Source organism: Benincasa hispida, chromosome 4 (genome assembly GCF_027475165.1).
Source record: "Benincasa hispida cultivar pf3 chromosome 4, pf3_genome.v1.1, whole genome shotgun sequence".
In the NCBI taxonomy this organism is placed as follows: domain Eukaryota; kingdom Viridiplantae; phylum Streptophyta; class Magnoliopsida; order Cucurbitales; family Cucurbitaceae; genus Benincasa; species Benincasa hispida.
Window position 1 is genome coordinate 37,241,744 of NC_143481.1, and position 19,044 is coordinate 37,260,787.

General features: G+C 31.8%; 1 protein-coding gene across 1 annotated transcript; it reads left to right on the top strand.

The window, feature by feature from the left end:
• Positions 1 to 14,262: 14,262 nt before the first annotated feature.
• On the top strand, positions 14,263 to 15,666 carry LOC120075916 (protein BIG GRAIN 1-like A). The gene has a single exon (XM_039029665.2). It carries the CDS (start codon positions 14,361 to 14,363, stop codon positions 15,555 to 15,557), a length of 1,197 nt encoding a protein of 398 aa, XP_038885593.1. The 5' UTR covers positions 14,263 to 14,360; the 3' UTR covers positions 15,558 to 15,666.
• Positions 15,667 to 19,044: the final 3,378 nt, after the last annotated feature.

Consider the following 19,044-nt stretch of genomic DNA (forward strand, 5'->3'; position numbering starts at 1 on the left):
TGTTGATATAGCTAATGATCAGGTTATTATTATCAATAAATTTGAATATCATTTTTCAATATTCTCTAATAAGTTTTCTTATATCTATGAGTTTTTAATCACTCTTTAAAATTTTCTAGTGCTGTCTATATAATCTATACATTTAAAATTATTACTCATGGAATCTTAAATTTTAAATTTTGTGTTCAATACATCAATGTTATTAACTCAAGTAGATTATAATGATGTTATCTTTTATATATATATATATATATCCCAATATTTAAATCTACACTCGAAATAAATTTACAAAATAATCCTCAATAATGCAATGAAATAAAGTCCAATGTGAATATAGTTATATTACTAAGGTATATATTTTCAATAAAAAAGTCAAATCGTTAACTTCTACCAAAACAACCTTCTTATTCAAATAAAAATGGAAAAACAAAAAATAAAATACAACATTGAAAATTAGAATATATATATATAAAATAAATATCATTAGAGCATTTTTGTCCTAATTCTTAAACATTAATGATTTAGTCAATGTACTTTACAATTTGTAACAATTTAGTATTATCGTAAAAATTTTTGTGAAAATTAAGTATCAATTTTTATTATATTAGTCTTTATAGTTTATAAATAAATTCTATTTTCAAATTAAATTGTTAAATATCTTAAAGTATAGGACCTAAATCGTTACTTATTATTCAGTTTAAGAATTAAATTTTTGCATATTTAAAAGTAGGGGAAAATATTTTTAAGTCCCTAAATTTTCAAGAATACGTGCATTTGACCCCTAAGGTTTCAATTTGGTCATTTTAGTCTCTCACTTTTTCAAAATAGGTTTAAAAGGTCCTTATTCTCATTTTCTAAATTAATTGGATATTTTTATATTCTTTTAAATTTTGATATGATATTTTTAAGTAAAAAATGTATTTTCTCTCTCCTCTCTCTTCCCATTCACTCACCATTATTCCCTTTTTGTTGATCCATTTTCTTCAATAGCAGAGCGTTTATGTCAAGAAGTCAATCCAAAAGGAAGGAATTTTAGAGATCTTGCGAACCATCACAATTGAATTCGACAATACCAACTTGGCGAGAACTTGTTTTTTATTCAGTACCATTGACATGGACAGAAAAAAAAAATCGCAAGTTTGCATATGAACATTTCAAAGAGTTTGTATAATTTCATAAACTCTATTTGTATTAAGTTCTGCTCATTTTTAAATTATAAAGTGCAAATATGATAGTTGAAATGATTAGTGGCTTGTTGAAATAATTAATATGGGCACAAACATTCTCATGAAACTTAAAAATTGTTAGAAATTTAATCTCTCTCTACTTGATAACATGGCCTATCTCATGAAAGTTTAAAAGTTTTGAAAAATAAAAGAAAACGAGTGGTTAAAGAGAATGTGTCTATTGTAGAAGGGAGAGAAGAGATGGAAGTTGGAAATAGAAAGGATGATGGAAGAACGGGAGAGGAGGAGAGAGAAGAGCGAAGAGTAGATGGGAAGATAGAGGAGAGAGATAATATATTTTTTATTTAAAAATATCATATCAAAATTTAAAAGTGTTAGAGAAGAAATTAGAAATGGAAAAGGCAAAGTTAAGGTGGAGGAAGAAGGAGATGACTCACCAAGGTAGTTAAGAATTTGTTTACCACTCACCAATCATGTAGTGCCACTTGTAATATTCTTATTCTTTTGTATCATTACTACTATAATAATTAGGGTAAAACTTGTATAAAGGAATAGTGCTGTAGCATTTAATATTATTCATTGAAAATACAATACAAGAAAAGAGAAAAGGGAAGTCCAAAGGACATTTTGAAATTCCCAGTCAACATTTAATCTTCAACTTGGTATCAGAGACAAAAATGGTCGACGCTGCCTTCACCGGAAACAACTCCTCCACCGAACCAGTCAAGTTCACCACACCACCTCTCAATCAACTCCTGAATCAACTCACCACCACAAAACTTGAACGAGAGAACTTCATGTTGTGGAAGACCCTTGCGTTGCCGATCCTTCGGAGCTACAAGCTTGAAGGTCACCTCTCCAGTCAGATACCCTGCCCACCAATGTTTATTCCAACCACCTCTGAAGCAACTTCAAGTTCTCAAGTGGTCAGCGATGACAGAGTGAGTTCATCAAAGGAACGATCACTCAACCCATAATATGAAGCTTGGCTTGCAGTCTACCAACTCTTGCTGGGATGGCTTTACAACTCGATGACACCAGATGTGCCAAGGAACTGTGGTAGGCTATTCAGGAGCTTTTCAAAGTTCAATCAAGAGCTGAAGAAGATTACTTAAGACAATTATTCCAACAGACAAGAAAATGAGGCCAAAAGATGATTGAGTACCTCAAATTGATGAAGCTGCACTCCGACAATCTTGCACAAGCCAGCAGCCCTATGTCGACAAGAGCCCCCATCTCACAAGTCCTTCTCAGTTTAGATGAAGAATACAACCCGGTGGTAGTAAGGCATCCAAGGTAAACAAGGTATATCATGGTTAGATATGCAATCTGAGTTATTATCTTATGAAAAACGACTGGTGCATCAAAACTCTATTAAAATACATAGTTCTTTTGTACAACAACCCTTTGTCAATGTAGCATTCAACAGGAATCCGAATGGTGGTAAGCCACACTTCAATCCTTCATACAATGGAAGTCGACAGCAGGGGAACAGCTCCAAAGGCAGTAACAATAATCACAATCCATTTAATGGACAAAGAGGTGGTCGTGGTCGAGGAAGAGGCCGCAACAATAACTCAAACAGACCAACATGTCAAGTATGTAGGAAATACGGTCACTCAGCCCTGGTATGTTATCATCGTTTTGACAAAAAATATTCACAGAGCACTAGACAAGGCAGAAGAAACCAAGGGTCAGTCGATCCCAACAACAATACTATTGCCCTGTTCACGTCAGCTCAGCCCTCCAACCCCTTCATGGCCACACCAGAAACAGTAACATATCCTAATTGGTACATTGACAGTGGGGCTACCAACCATGTTACTCCAGACTACAACAACATTAATAATCCAACCGAATATGGAGGTAATGAACTAGTAACTATAGGTAATGGTGAACAACTACACATATCTCACACTGGTCAGTCTTGCTTGTCTGATGGAAGAAATGAATTTATCTTGAATGATTTCTTGTGTGTGCCTAACATAGCCAAGAATCTCATTAGTATATCAAAGTTAGCCCATGATAATGCTATGATTGTTGAATTTCACACTGACTGTTATGTCATTCAGGACAAGGATACGGGCAGAACGTTGCTGAAAGGGGAGATTGACCGAGGGCTATATAGACTTCAAGGGGCTGGAGTGATACATGAGACTACAGGGGGCCGAGGATCTACTCAGTACAAAAATAATAAGTCAATTGCCTTAATTCTATCAGGAGGTAGAATCAATTTAGTTGAATCAAGAGCTTTTTCGGATAGAAGACTAGGACATCCATCAGTAAAAACCTTAGATTATGTGATTAGATAATGTAAACTGCCTGTTAAATCAAATGAAGGAAATGAGTTTTGTCAATCATGTCAATTAGGAAAGTTATCCGCCTTACCATTTCCTAATTCTCAGTCTTGTGCTTCTAACACACTTAAATTAATACATACTGATGTCTGGGGGCTTGCTCCTATTGAATCTACTAATGGATACAGATATTATATATCATTCTTAGATGATCACAGCAGATATGTGTGGCTATATCCTCTGAAACAAAAAAGTGAAACACTTTCAGCATTCAAACACTTCATACAACTAATACAAACTCAATTCAACACTGGAATAAAGAAATTACAGTCAGATAATGGAAAAAAATTAGACAAAATACACCATCTCTGTCAATCCAAAGGAATTTCAGTTCGAAAGTCCTGTCCTTATACCTCAGCACAAAATGGCAGGGCCAAGCGCAAACATCGACATATCATAGAAACAGGGCTCACGCTGCTTGCATAGGCATCCATGCCCTTAAGCTTTTGGTGGGAGGCATTCTCCACTACTGCCTATCTCATTAATGGCATGCCTACCTTTGCAAGGTAAATAATCACTGCCATTTTATTTGGTTCTAACCTTGATTTTCTTAACCTCAAGACCTTCGGATGTGCCTGCTACCCATACCTACGACCTTATCATAGTCAAAATTTTCAATTACACTCGGAGAAATATGTGTATATTGGTCCCAGCTCGCATCACAAAGGGTACAGATGCCTTAGTCCATCAGGCATGATCTATACAAGCAGACATGTTAAGTTTGATGAGAGGGAATTTTCGTTTGCAAATCGATCGTGCTCTAGGATCGTCTAGACGACCGGGCCAACGATCGCTAAACAACCATAGTTTAGTCCGATTGCCCAGACGACAGACCTTACAAGAGACACCACGATCGCTGAGACAACACGATCACAGAGAACGATCGCACAGATGACAGACAATATGATCATTCAGTTCCCATCGTGTAGAAGGATCGCTCAGATGCCAGACGATACGATCATTTAGTTCCCATCATGTAGAACGATCGCCCAGATGCCAAACGATATGATTACTCAGCACCAATCATTTAGAACGATCGCTCAGACAACAGACAATACGATCGTTCAGTCTCCATCATTTAGAACAATCGCTCAGCCGAAAGACAACACGATCATTCAGAACTCATCATATAAAATGATCGCACAGACAAAAGACAAAGCGATCGCCTAGTCCTCATCGTGTAGACCAAAGACAAGACGATCGCAGTGAGTCCATCGATCTTGGATAGTCTATCGTCCAAGACGATCGTCCAGGCAACAACCCCACCCATACCTACACACCTCAATGAATCAATAGTCCCGAGCCTTCAACCAATCCTCAATACCGTACCTCAGTCACCGTCTCTCCCTCAAGCACAACCAACCTATCAACCAGACCACAACTTACACTCCACAAAACAGACATCCTTACAACAGTATGCATCACACCAACAACCATAAGAGACCCTGCCTCAAACATTCTCTGAAGACCATATCAGCCCAACCCTGCCTCACATATTACATCCTAACACTACCTCAGCCTTTGCAAGCTCATCACAGCTTACCATCACCACCCGCCCCCCACCTACTCTGACTCATCCCATGATCACCCGAACAAAAGCTGGCATCTTTAAACCAAAGGCCTGGATAACAAGCAAAGCAACTGATTGGTCTCAAACAGAGCCCACCAAAATCAATACAGCACTTGGAAAAAGGCGATGGATGAAGAATACATGACACTGATGAGAAATAAGACATGAACACTAGTTCCTCCATTTCCATCTTAGAATGTTGTTGGGAACAAATGGATATTTCGCCTCAAGCGGAACATGGATGGCACAATACAAAGGTATAAGGCCCGATTGGTAGCCAAGGGCTTTCATCAACATCATGGAGTCGATTTCTTTGAAACATTCAGTCCCGTGGTGAAGTCCTCAACAATCTGGGTATCATCAGTGCTGCTGTAACACACGGTTGGATGCTGAGGCAACTTGATTTAAATAATGCATTCTTAAATGGAAGACTAACTGAGGAAGTGTATATGAGCCAACCACCAAGATATGTCAGCACTCAATATCCAAAGCATGTTTGCAAGCTGGACAAAGCAATATATGGTCTGAAACAAGCACCATGAGTCTGGAATACTGTCCTCAGCCTAGTTCTCAAACAGTGGGGTTTCTATGAGTCAAGATCTGACACCTCTCTGTTCATCTACTGCAAGGAAGGCTCGGTAATATATCTTCTTGTTTATGTGGATGATGTCATAGTCACAGGTAACAATACTAAACTTACTGAACATCTCATACAAACACTGGACATACATTTTGCACTTAAAGACCTCGGCCAACTTCGATATTTTCTGGGAATTCAAGTACATTATCTTGACTCTGGCCTTCTGATAAATCAGTCGAAGTATGTTAATGATTTACTACACAAGCTTAATTTGTCTGATGTGAAAATAATGCTCTCGCTAATAGTCTAAGGAAGCAAAATGTATAAAGCTGCTAGACAACCTCTGTTTGAACCGTTTATATATCAAAGTACTATAGGAGCCCTTTAGTACTTAACGCACAAGGCCAGACATCACGTATACTGTCAATCAGCTCAGTCGGTTTCTTCAAACCCCAATTGATGTCCATTGGCAAGTGGCAAAAGGGGTACTTCGGTATATCAGTGGCACCAAACACTATGGAATATACTTTCAACCGAGCCCGAACCTACATATATCTGCCTATTCGGATGCTGACTGGGCCTCTAACCTTGATGACAGAAAATCAGTGGCAGCCTACTGTACTTTTATGGGAAATAACATCGTCTCCTTGTCCTCGAGGAAGTAAGGAGTGGTAGCAAGGTCGAGCACCGAATCAGAATATAGAGCACTTGCTCATGTCACCTCAGAAGTCCTCTGGCTTCAACAACTACTAGGTGAGATGAGATTACAATCTAACACTAGACCAACTATATGGTGCGACAACCTAGAAGCAGGAGCCTTAGCTTCAAACCCGGTGTTTCATTCTCGAACCAAACATATCAAAATTGATCTTCACTTCATCAGAGACCATGTTCTTAAAGGACACATCAATATTCGCTATGTACCATCGATCGACCAACTTGCTGATTGTCTCACAAAGCCACTCAACAACACACATTTCTATACGTTACGAGCCAAACTAGGAGTACTTGAAGTACCCTCTAGTTTGAGAGGGGATGTTAGAGAAGAAATTAGAAATGGAAAAGGCAAAGCTAAGGTGGAGGAAGAAGGAGATGACTCACCAAGGTAGTTAAGAATTTGTTTACCACTCACCAATCATGTAGTGCCACTTATAATATTCTTATTCTTTTGTATCATTACTAGTATAACAATTAAGGCAAAACTTGTATAAAGGAATAGTGTTGTAGCATTTAATATCATTCATTGAAAATACAATACAAGAAAAGAGAAAAGGGAAGTCCAAAAGACATTTTGAAATTCCCAGCCAACATTCAATCTTCAACTAAAAGAATATAAAAAATATCTAATTAGTTTAGAAAATGAGAATAATGACCTTTTAAACTTATTTTGTAAAACTGATGAACTAAAATGGCCAAATTGAAAACCAAATGCATATATTCTTGAAAACTTGGGATTAAAAAGATATTTTTTCTTAAAAGTATAAAAACTAGATCCTTACCCATTAAAATTTAGAGATTAAATTTTTATTGGATGAAAGTTAAGGGATCAAAAATATTTTTTTATTATACTATTATTATTTTACTTTTTTTCCCACCAATTTTGGACGCTTATCCATGTTTGAAGAACAATTAAATGCAGTATCCCCTACTGAATCCGCGGAAGCTCCAGCACGTAGGAACAGGAAGAGTGCAGAGATGTACCCGTGTGAGATCTCATGAGCGCACGTGTCGAGGTATGTTGGTAATCAGTCAAAGCCAACAAAGAAGTGAATGCTTCACGTGTCAAATTAAGCAACCTGGGGTCCGAATCCCGCTGCTTCCGCTCGGACCATAACTAAAGTATGTTGGGCCCACCCCATGACCGTATGATGCCAGATCCGCCGTTGATTTCGAGGGGCCTCCAACAAAATTTAATTTTCGCCTTAGTTGAGTGGTCAACAAATGCACCATAACTACTTTTAAATATTTTATTTATTATTAATTTTTTATTTAAAGACCATCTTATTTTATCATATTGTACGTAACCATAATAATCTGTGTGTTATATGTAGTTTACCTGGTTTTATTCCCTATAATTCTTCTTAAATATAGAACAGTTTCGACCCATTTGGTTTGAATAAAAAAAAAAAAGAAAGTATTTGGACTCTTTTGATAAAAATTATTTAAAATATATTATAAAAATATTTCAAAAATTATTTTGATGGGTTATTAAACACTTTAATTTCTTTTTGAAATGATTTATTTTTAAAAATAAACATCCGAAGGAAGTATTTTTGTAAAATTAAACATTTTAAAAGTAAACCAAATACACTCTTTCATTATATATTTTTCAGTTTTTGTTCATGTATTTTTCATCTTTAATTTATTTTAGTCCGTTACTTTGATTGCTAATTATAACATTTTAACATATATGTTATATGCAATAAAAAAAACTATACAAATTTACTGGTTACATTTTAAGAAATTAAGTGAAGGAAGTTCTATGTTAAATTTTCAATTGAAAAAATGAGATAAAAATGAAAACAAAGAAACCATAAATTAATGGTCACTAAGAATTATAATATCCATTGATATATCCATGAATTTAAGGATTCAACATCGGCATGGAAGTTTTTTTGATATTACAATATATTTTATAAATATTCATACAACATTAAAAAATATCATCTATTTAGTCTAATATGAATAGAAATACAAATAATAATACCCATAACTTAATTTCATTGTAAAAATAAATTAATTATTAATCTGTATCATTTTTATATGGTTTCGACTGAAATATTTGTCAGTATCAATATATTTTATGGATATATCGTCCATCGATATATCCATAAATTGAAATCTTGATATTGATATCAACATCGATATTTAAATCCTTAATAGTCATTTTTTAAAAAAATATAAGAGCTAAGATGAACATTTTCAAACTATGTGAATCAAAATAAACCAAAATTTAAAGTATAGAAATAAAAATAATATTAAACTTATTATATACGATTTAAATGTTTGAACTTAATCCCTTTTTCTAAATTGAATTATATGAAAATTCTATATATATATATATATAAGGTTTTTATACTAAATCGAGACGTTGTTTCCATTTATAGACCCATATTCTCTCTTACTTGAAATAAGTGTGTTAGAAGATCTTTTTTTTTTTTTTAATCACATCCCATCATTTCTTTTGTGGGATAAATAACAACGTATATTCTCCATTTCCTCAATAATTTCTAATTCTACACCACCAATTCATCTTCTACTCATTAGTATTTTTTTTTTCCAATCATCTAGCACATATATATAACTTTTCCATACATAATTTTAGGAGATTCAAACAACGTATCTCCAGATCGTTAACACATCAGTAAGTCGGTTGATCAGTTATACTCAATTGACATATAGAACAAATACTTGCTCAAACAACTACCACTAATCTCACTTTTTCCAACATAATATGGAATCAAATATCTCTCTCAACAACCAATGAAAAAAAACAAGCACCAAAATCTCAAAAGGGATACCATTAAGAATTCCCAAACACAAAACATAAAAGGAAGTTCAAAGAAAGAAAGGAAAGAGGAATTATAGTTTAGGTACACATGGCTAATGCATATAAAAACCCCAAAACCCTTTTTACAAGAATGGGAATTAAGGTTGGTGTTGGTCCTACATGTTGGCTTAGACTCTTCAAAAATCATGAATAACTTCATACCATAGAAGGTTTTTGAAACTTTGAAAGTACACAAGAAATGAAGAAGATTATAGTTTAATTTAAACATATATATAGCTTTAGTGGAAGCCACCTAGGGTTTGTGCCATAAATAAACAAAAAAAAAAAAAAAAAAGAAATAGAAAGAGTTGGCCTCTTCTTTACCTCCATGATAGGGCGCAAAAAAGGGCCTATTAAGGATGCACCCATCATACCCAATGTTCTCTCATCAATCAACCGCAATTGGAAACCATGTGATCTTGATAAGTATATTGGAGGCACATCATATCTCTCTTTAAATGTCTCTTTTTCTATACTTAATTTGTGGGTTTTTTATTTTTATTATTTGATTTTATATTTATCATCCATTTTAGTATGTGTTGTGTGTGTTTATTCATATTTTTCTTGGTAGAAAATGACGATCCATCATGTTCGACTCTTCAATGCACATTTATTGAACTTGAAAGAAGAAGAAAAAAAATTGTAAAAGGTTATATTTTTTACACTTTTTTCAATTAATATTTGTATGGAAATTTGTATTGATTTGTCCTTCTAATTGCCTAATTAATTTCTATCCCATCGGGCTAAAATTAGCTTATTTTTGTTCAATAAATACCTTATGTTATTATGTACTTGATAATGTTTGTAGTAGAGATCACGTGTACTAACAATTTAAATGGATTTATGAAATTTTAAAAGTATAATATGTTCCTAAAATTTGCAATTGTGTGTCAAATAAGCCTCTTAGGACCTATTTTGTTGGATAGAGAATTTGAAATCAGAAATTTGAAAACAAGTAAAAATAGACTTGTATTTCATATTTTTGGATATGTATTTAGTAGCAGAATTTAGAAATATGATTCTAAGTTAAACAATTGTAAACTAGTTGTAGTTACCTACTAAATATTAGTTGACAATAAATTATTATTAATTTAATTATAATCATATTTTATGTTAAAAAAATGTATAATTATTGTTTTGTTAATTTATATAATTTATAAGAAAAATTGAAATTTTGGTCCCTCTAGGTCTTATGGTTTAAATTAAAATTTATCTCCTATAGTTTGATAAAAGCTTCTTCCTATGGTTAGGGACTATTTAAGAGGATTTAACAAACCATATGAACTAAATTCTAAATTTGTTGTTACTAACTTTTAACTTTATTCAAACAATAGGAGACCAAACTTGGAATTTAACATAATTTAATTTATAATATATTGCACAATATTTTAATTTTTAAAAATTGAATTTGTTTTATAACATGACATACTATATTTCTAAATATGTTTTTATCTTTATTCAATATAATTGTGCGTTTAAAATTTAAAATTCAAATTTTGGATACAAATAAAACATAAAAATGTTGTTTTCAGAATTAGCTTGTTATAGAATCTAAAAATAGTTTTTAGAAACAGAATTTATGTTGTTTGCCAAACATATATTCGTATAGCTCAATGAATCTGAAAACATAAAATAGGATTGCGAACCAAACACACCCTTAGCTTTTAATTTTTAAAGTCCAATAGATTCTTAACATGTTAAATGTTTTTAATGAATCTATTGGATATGAAATTGAGTCGAGTTGAATACAATAAAAGTTTTTTTTAGAAAGAAAATGTTTCTAATAAGTTTGTGAACTAAAAAAGGAAGAATAAGTAAAAAAAACTATTAAATGCAATATCAAAAACTCGGTCACTATTGTTTTTGGGTTTTGGCTAAGAATTCAACCATTGTATTTAAGAAAGATACAAATTATTGTGAAAAATGTGGATGAAATAAACTTAATTTTTTTTAAAAAAAAATAAAAAATGAAATGAATAGCATATGGTCCCTTAAAAATCAAAGTTTCAAAATATTATAAATTATATAAATTATATAAAAATAGAAAATTTAAGGATTTAGAAAAGGCGTTTCTTTTACCCTAGGTTAAAATCCTCCCAACATTTCACTCACCATTCCTTCCTTTTTATCTATCACTTCAATCTTCCTTGTCCACCCAACAGCCTATCCTTTTAGCCTTTTATTCAAACAAAATTTTAATATTTAAAAAATATACTGATTTAAATAAAGCCTATCCTACAAAATAAAACCCTAAAAAGTAATATTATAAATACAACCAAATGTTTTCAAGTGCAATGGCTTCTATTGATCTACTTTTTTTTATGAATCATTAAGAATTGTACTTCACTTTGCACTTGTCTTATTAATATATAAATTATATATAAGTCTTCAAGTAGTTATTTTCCATGGAAATGTGGCAGTGGAAGACATTAACAGTTGCTTATGTACCTAACAAATTATTATAACTATAAAGTATATCTAAATTATTTGTTAAATACACAATTTTGTTATATAAGGGAACCATTTATATATTATATTAGTTTTGAACCATCTAGTTTCCTATGTTAATTTTGGGAATGCTTCTAACTCAATTGACTATCCTTATATGTAAAGTAGTACTATAAAGAGATATATAAATAATATTTTATTATTTGTGAATGATCCAAATTTTTATAAACCACACATATAAAGTTTTGCAACTCGATTAGTACTTATATCTTAATGACTTTAAAATATGTTAAACAATTGGAGTTTCTATAGGAATATTTTAGTCTAATCATAGGGATACTTGAGGTGTAAGTATAAACCAACCATTGTTTAAGTTGTGGTAAGAAAATGTATATTTAAATATGAAGCTGAAATTGAAAACTATATATATCGATGTAACACAACAAGAAGTTAGACATTGATTAGTATAATTGTAACTTTTTTCGTTAAACTTTGGTATATGGTTCAATTATGTATACTTTTAATTAAGACTTTTCAGAATTTTTATGTTTAATTTATCATTGAAATTTGAAATTTATTCCAAATTTTTAAAGTTAAAATAAGATTAAAAGTGATGTGAATGTAGTAATATGTAAAATGTTGAAGATATATGTGGTATTATCTATGTAAATTGACGTAACAATTGATATATAAAAGTTGATTATATGTTTTATTCAAGAAAAAAAAGTTGATTGTATGTCGCATTAAATAAATCGTAATATTGATTTTAGTATTCTCTATTTTAACGAAAAAAAAAGTATTTATTTTCAACCAAATTTGAAAGTTAAAAGGGTAAAAATTTTCAAAAATCTAGTGACATTATTAAAACTTACCTAAAAATTTAGGAGTATTTGGTATAAAAATTTAACATTCTTTCCTTTAGTTAAATTATAATTCAATCATTTTGAAATTTGTTATTATATAATCTCCAAAGTTTAAAAACATTCCATTCAAAATTTAAAATTTTACTATTTAATAGAGGTTATTAAGATGAGGTCAAAGTGAAAATAGTTTAAATGATAATTGACGTATAATATTTTTGTAAAATGAGAAGTTTGAATATGCTATTCTATTGTACTAAAAAAAAGTGGTAACCCAACGACGTTGGTAATATAGAATTACTATCATTAAGGGTGTGTTTGGAATATATTTTCAAGTATTTAAGTTAAAAAATAAATCATTTTGAGAGAAATTGAAATATTTGGCAACGATTCAAAATAATTTTTCAAGTGTATTTTAATCAATTTTTATCAAAAGTGTTTAAATAAAAATGAATTTTTTGAAAAACACAGTCAATCCAAACCTATCTTAATTTAATAGTTTTTTTTATGAAAAAAAAAAATCATACAATGCCATTAATTAAACATAGTGCCACGTAGGCTACAAATCAGAAAACTAGGGTAATGGGTTTTATGTTAAACACAATAACCAAAAATGGCATATTCATAGAGATCAGACGTCTTGAGGAGTGAGTTTGTAACCATAATCCTAAATCTTAAACCCATAGAGAAGACGAATGAAAGAATCTGACTTGATTAATTTAACGCTGATCACATATTAAAATCTAATAAATAATTATAGATTACGTGGCAGGACTTTAAACCCTTCAAATATCCAAAAAAATCAAATTACAACATAAACAAATATAAGTGTTCTCAAGAGTTCAAGGTAAAGAGTGAGAATTTGAACTCTTAATCTTTAAATTGATGTTTTAATTTATTGAACAAGGTTGGTGTCAATTGTGATAGAGTCTTATATATTAAATATAAATGGAAATAGAGGGGTTTTTTCCTTAAAAAATAGAAAATATTTACATTATTGAGTCAAGTCTTTGCATACATAAATATATTAATTTGCCATATTGTATAAGTAGAGATTTAAATATTTGAGAGAAATACTTTTTTTTTCTCTTCTGGGATTCAATGATACGCGTAAATGGAGATTTAAATAATTGATATTTTGATCAAACTCATATTCTAACAACTAATTAAACTAGTGAATTCAAGTATTCTAAAAGTCAATATTTTACCTCTATCTCTGGATGTGGTATTCAACTTCTAACCTCTAAGTAAGAAGGTCGTGCAAAACCAATAACAATTAAGTTATGTGTTGGTGTGCAAATGTATATATATATATATATATATAGTACAATTGACATAAAATTTGTCGTATTATCTTTGAGGTGACATCCAACTACTCCCCTTATATTAAAAAAAAAAAAAAACATTCTTTTATTCACATCCATAATCATCGTACACGTAAAAATTTATGATATGCATGAAACTTGTTCCACGATTACCGTTGTTCGTACGAATGCAACTGTACATATTTCCGCAGCAAATACTTACCCTATCCTCCCTTCCAACAGAATCAACGGCTCCAAATTCGAATTAAGGAGGGACATTTTGGGAACATGGAAAAGTGAATTCAATTGCCACGTCAACAATGACAAGCTGGCAATGGCGCGTACATTCCACGCGCCCAATCACCCTCTATAAAACCCCTCTGCCCGCCCCTTCATCTTCAACTCGTGCCATTTCCTCTCTCTCTCTCTCTCTCTCTCTCTCTCTCTCTCTAAAGAAGCTCTGTCTCAAAAATACCAGAGATTGCAATTTGCAGTAATTTAAAGATGAAGAAGTGGGATTACTACGAACACAAAAACCCATCTTTTTCCTCCACTCTCCTCGACGAAATTTACCGATCCATAGACGATGGAGAGAAAAAACCCACCGGAGAGACGAAGTTTTACAGAGAAACATCGACGGTGAAGAAACAGATTAAAAGCAGAGCTTTTGAAGACCAAGAAATGGCGAATCTCCGGCGAGCTTGCATGATAGAGAAATGGATGGAAAAGAAAGTCGGCGAAAAGGCTAACGTTAATAGAAAACAAGAACGCTACAGAAAAATGACTCATGATTTCGACCACGATCGCGATGCTCTGTTTTTCACCTCTACTTCGAGTTCTTCAGATTCTAGCTCTGGCGGCTTCTCTTCTTCCGACACCGAATCCGTATTCGGAACCAGATCCTTAACCCCATCGTCCTGTTTTGCCTCGACGACTCTCAAGGCAATTCGCACCGGCGCCTGCGTCCGGCCGGCGGAAACAGAGAGAAAAAAGTCTCTGTTTCAGGGAAAAAATGACCGCCACGTGTTCGACGAATTTCCAAAGACAAAATCAAGTGGATTGAAGAAAGTGAAGCAACCAATTTCTCCTGGGGTTCGACTCGCCGGATTAATTAATTCCCTCTTCACCGCCGGAAATACCAGAAGGTCGAAGAACACGACGGCGACAGAAAGGAAAATGAAAACAGGGGAAGAATCCACCTGTTCATCGGCTTCTTCATTTGCGAGATCGTGTCTAAGCAAAAGCTCTCCTTCTTCAAGGGGAAATGGGGCAAAAAGATCGGTTCGTTTTTGCCCAGTTAGCGTAATCTTCGACGAAGATTGCAGACCCTGCGGCCATAAATGCCTTTACGAAGAAGATGGATCAAGTTTAATGCCGGTATCAATTCCCACCGCCTGGAAAATCGGCCGGTCACAGGTCGGAAAATCAGAAGAAAAGGAACTAAAATCGCAATTCACAGAGACGAGCAGAAAAGTAGAAGCTGCAGCCAGAGAGCTTCTTATAAAGAACTTAAACTGCAACATCAATGACAACGACGACAATGACGGCGATGACGACAATGCTAGCTGTTCAAGTTCTGATCTTTTTGAATTAGAACATCTGGAGATGATTGGCCAACGACGGTACAGCCAAGAACTTCCAGTGTATGAAACAACTCACGTTGAGAAAAATCGCGCCATTTCAAAGGGCTTATTATTGTAATAGTCTTAGTTAGATTCAATTAAATTCGTGTGTTATATCATTTTGTTACTCAAACCATTCAAGTTAAAATGTTGTTCAATGGGCAATTGCACTACACATTTTCTTCAAATTTTGAGTTTTTTCTTCTTCTCTTGGAATTGAATTGTTTTTCCAAACGAAAAACTTCAGCAATGCACCCTTTTTCTCAGTCCGACTAGTATCCAATTTTTTAATTTTTCTTCTGTATGTAAAGGAGAGAGGATCATGAGATGCAATATATGTTGCATCTAAATGAAGGAAAGAAAAATAGGGATGGCAAAGTGGTAAAATAATGGGTCAAAGAAAACGAGGACCAAAATATGAACAATGAATATTTTTCTTTTAATGGGAAAAAGTGTAGATCGATCGATTAAAATTTTATAATAGAGAGGAAAAGGGGAAAATGGGGATGCGTTATGATCATGAACAAAGGGTTAAGAAATGAGAGAAAGAGGGGGAAGAGTGTTGAGGACAAGCATGAAAAGAAAGAAAGAAAGAAAAAGAAAGAAAGAAAGAAAGAAAGAAAGAAAGATGGGGAAGAAGGGAAAGATTCGAGATCGTAATCACAAGCAAAATGAGAGAGTGAAAGAAAAGGGGAAAAAGAAAGATCTCTAAGCCATGGGAATAGAGAAAGTGAAGAATAATAAAGCTTTGTGCTTTCCTTTCCTTTCCTTTTTCTTCCTCTGGAATTGGACTCTCAACTTGGACTCTCACTTACTTCAACATTGCGTTAGCATCTCCACCTCATTTTTTTAAAAAAAAAATAATTTGTTTTGCCTTTTCTTTAATATCTTACAAATCGTTCCTATTATGTTCTCATCTGTTTTGGTCTTGGAACACTTTAATTTGATTTAGGTAGGATATGTGTTCGATACATGTCCAACACTTGGATATTTAGGTACTTATCGTGTTGCAATTATTTAAATGACATGAATGTATGTTATCTCGTAGTTTAAATGATCAAGTACGAGAATTTTGTTACCTAGTCAGTGCGTTTGGATTTAGGGACGACGAGTTTTTTACCAGTTTGGTTCTAATTTGTACATGTTTATGTGTTATTTACCAGTTTAGCTAAGAGTGAACTACATATAAACCTTCTAACATTGATGTCCGAAAACTCTGAAGAGACTCTTTCTTCCTTATCGAGACAAGAATGAAACACTCATCTTTCCAATAGGGAATTTGTTAGAGTCTACTATAGCGAGGAGTTAAAGTATGCAAGAGATCTAGGCTACACTGTTCTCCCAATCTCAGGCTACCTCTTTGAGAGAAAGGAAAGCACATTCAAGAACTTTATTAGCTCACTTTCTGAAAGCAGGTTAGAGGCAAGGAGATCTGATAATGAGGAGAGACTTCGGAAATATGATATTTCTCTTTAATAAAAACTGCTCTCTATCTCTGTCCGTGTAGATGTACCATAGTTAATACACACTGTGTTAATGAATCACATAAAATCTATGTGTTGATTTTTTTATTCTTTATGTTTTTTTGTTTTATTTAATTGTCGATTTCTTAACCTCAACAATATAAGGAGTGAGGAATTCAACTTTTGGCCTCTTGATCAAATATACATACACGTTAGAATATATATTAAATACTTATTAACATAATAAATAAGACACATCACAATGTGAGATGAAGAACAATAAATTCACATTATAGATACATAGATATTAAGTTTATGAACCTTAAACACACTTTTGAAAATTAAAAATCAAATTATAGACCTAATCCAAGTTATGGGCTTAAACTTATTCAACCTAAGTTTTAAAAAGTTCAGTTTAATTTAAACTAAAACCAAGATTCTGGGTTCTGGTTGACATTTTGTTAAATTTCAAATATATATTTTTTGAAGAGATCGTTTGATGGCGTTTTTTTTTAATTAAAATTAAGCAAGTTCATCATTATTTAATTTGCCTAAAATTTTGAAACCATTTTGATGTAAAAAAACAAGTTTTATACTTGAACTCCTATTTAGTTCCATCATCAATATCACTATGATACAGTGCCAATTTTTTTTTGTACATCTCTTTTCCAAAAATTAAAACACAACATGCATGAAATTAAGAAAGATATTACCATGGATAGAATTTTATTTTAGTCTAAATAATACAAAATACTCTAAAATTTTGGAGTATGTTTTAATTATGCTTCTACACTTTCAAAATTTTCATTATTATTTTTTAATTTGAAAATTTATTTCAAATTTTATTCTTGTAAAAATAAAAGACAAAATTTAATGTAGAAATTAATGTGTATGAATTAGAAAACGATACTATTCTTAAGTATATAAAAGATTAACGTTAATTAAAATCATTTACCTAATAAAATTTTATTCATCAGATGTCATGCCAATTTATGTGTGATATTCTAAATTATGTTGTACATGTCTATGAATTTTTATAAATTAACAGACATCAAATTATTTCATCTTATTTTTGCCAACAAGGAAAAAAAAAAAAAAAAAAAAAAAAAACTCCAAGGATACCCTTTTTTTATGTTACACGTCTGTTTTTTTTTTTTTTTTTTTTTTTTTTTTTTTTTTTTTTAATGTTACACACGTCTATGATTTTTTTTATACATTATCAGTCACAAGGATACCCTTTTTTTCATTTTTTTTTTAAAAATTATAATATTAAGGGATTGTTTGGAGTATGATATCTGGAGTTCATACGTCTGTAAAATTTATATATATGTGAAGTTCTTATGTTTGTGTTTGAGATGCAGAGTTATTTTGTCTAAGTTAATATGTGTATGTTTCGGGTGCAGAATTGAGTTCATATGTCAAAGATATCTGGTACAGTTTTTTGAACTCTTCCTAATCTACTTTCATGATTACTATTTTTGTTTTGAAATTTTTTAATTCAATAATTGTACCATTTTTTAAATTAAATATGAATTGCAATTATGTTATTTTATTTTTAAAATTCTTTTCTTTCTTTCTCTTATTTATTATTTTTTTAATGAACAACAATCAACTAACTACATATTTCTTGCATAATAGGATTAAATAAAATGGGGACTAAAAAACAATAAAAAAATTTTATTTCTATTTTTCTCCATGAATTTCATCTTTGTCATCTTATTCTTTTTCTTCTTCTTCCTATTATTGCTCTATATTTTCCCTCTCTCATGATTTTTTTTAAAAAAATTTTAATCTCTCGCATCATCTTTTATCTCTTATCTTTGTTTTGTTTTTGTTTTTTTTTTCTTAACTTTTTGTTCTACCATTTAACTACACATGTATCTTTCCAAATTCTTAAACACTCATATGGTATGTGAATTCAATTAAATAAAAATATATTTTACAATTTCTACATATAAATATTGCACAAAATACTATTATTTATAGAATCAACAACCTCACAACCATAGTTTAACAGTCATGGAACGTATCAGTTGAACGTGTACAAAAAACAGGGTTTTCGTTAATGATTTATTTACATTTTCACAAATAATAAGATATAAA

Coding starts and splice junctions, on each gene's coding strand:
- LOC120075916 (XM_039029665.2), top strand. CDS start 14,361: ATGAAGAAGTGGGATTACTACGAACACAAAAACCCATCTTTTTCCTCC.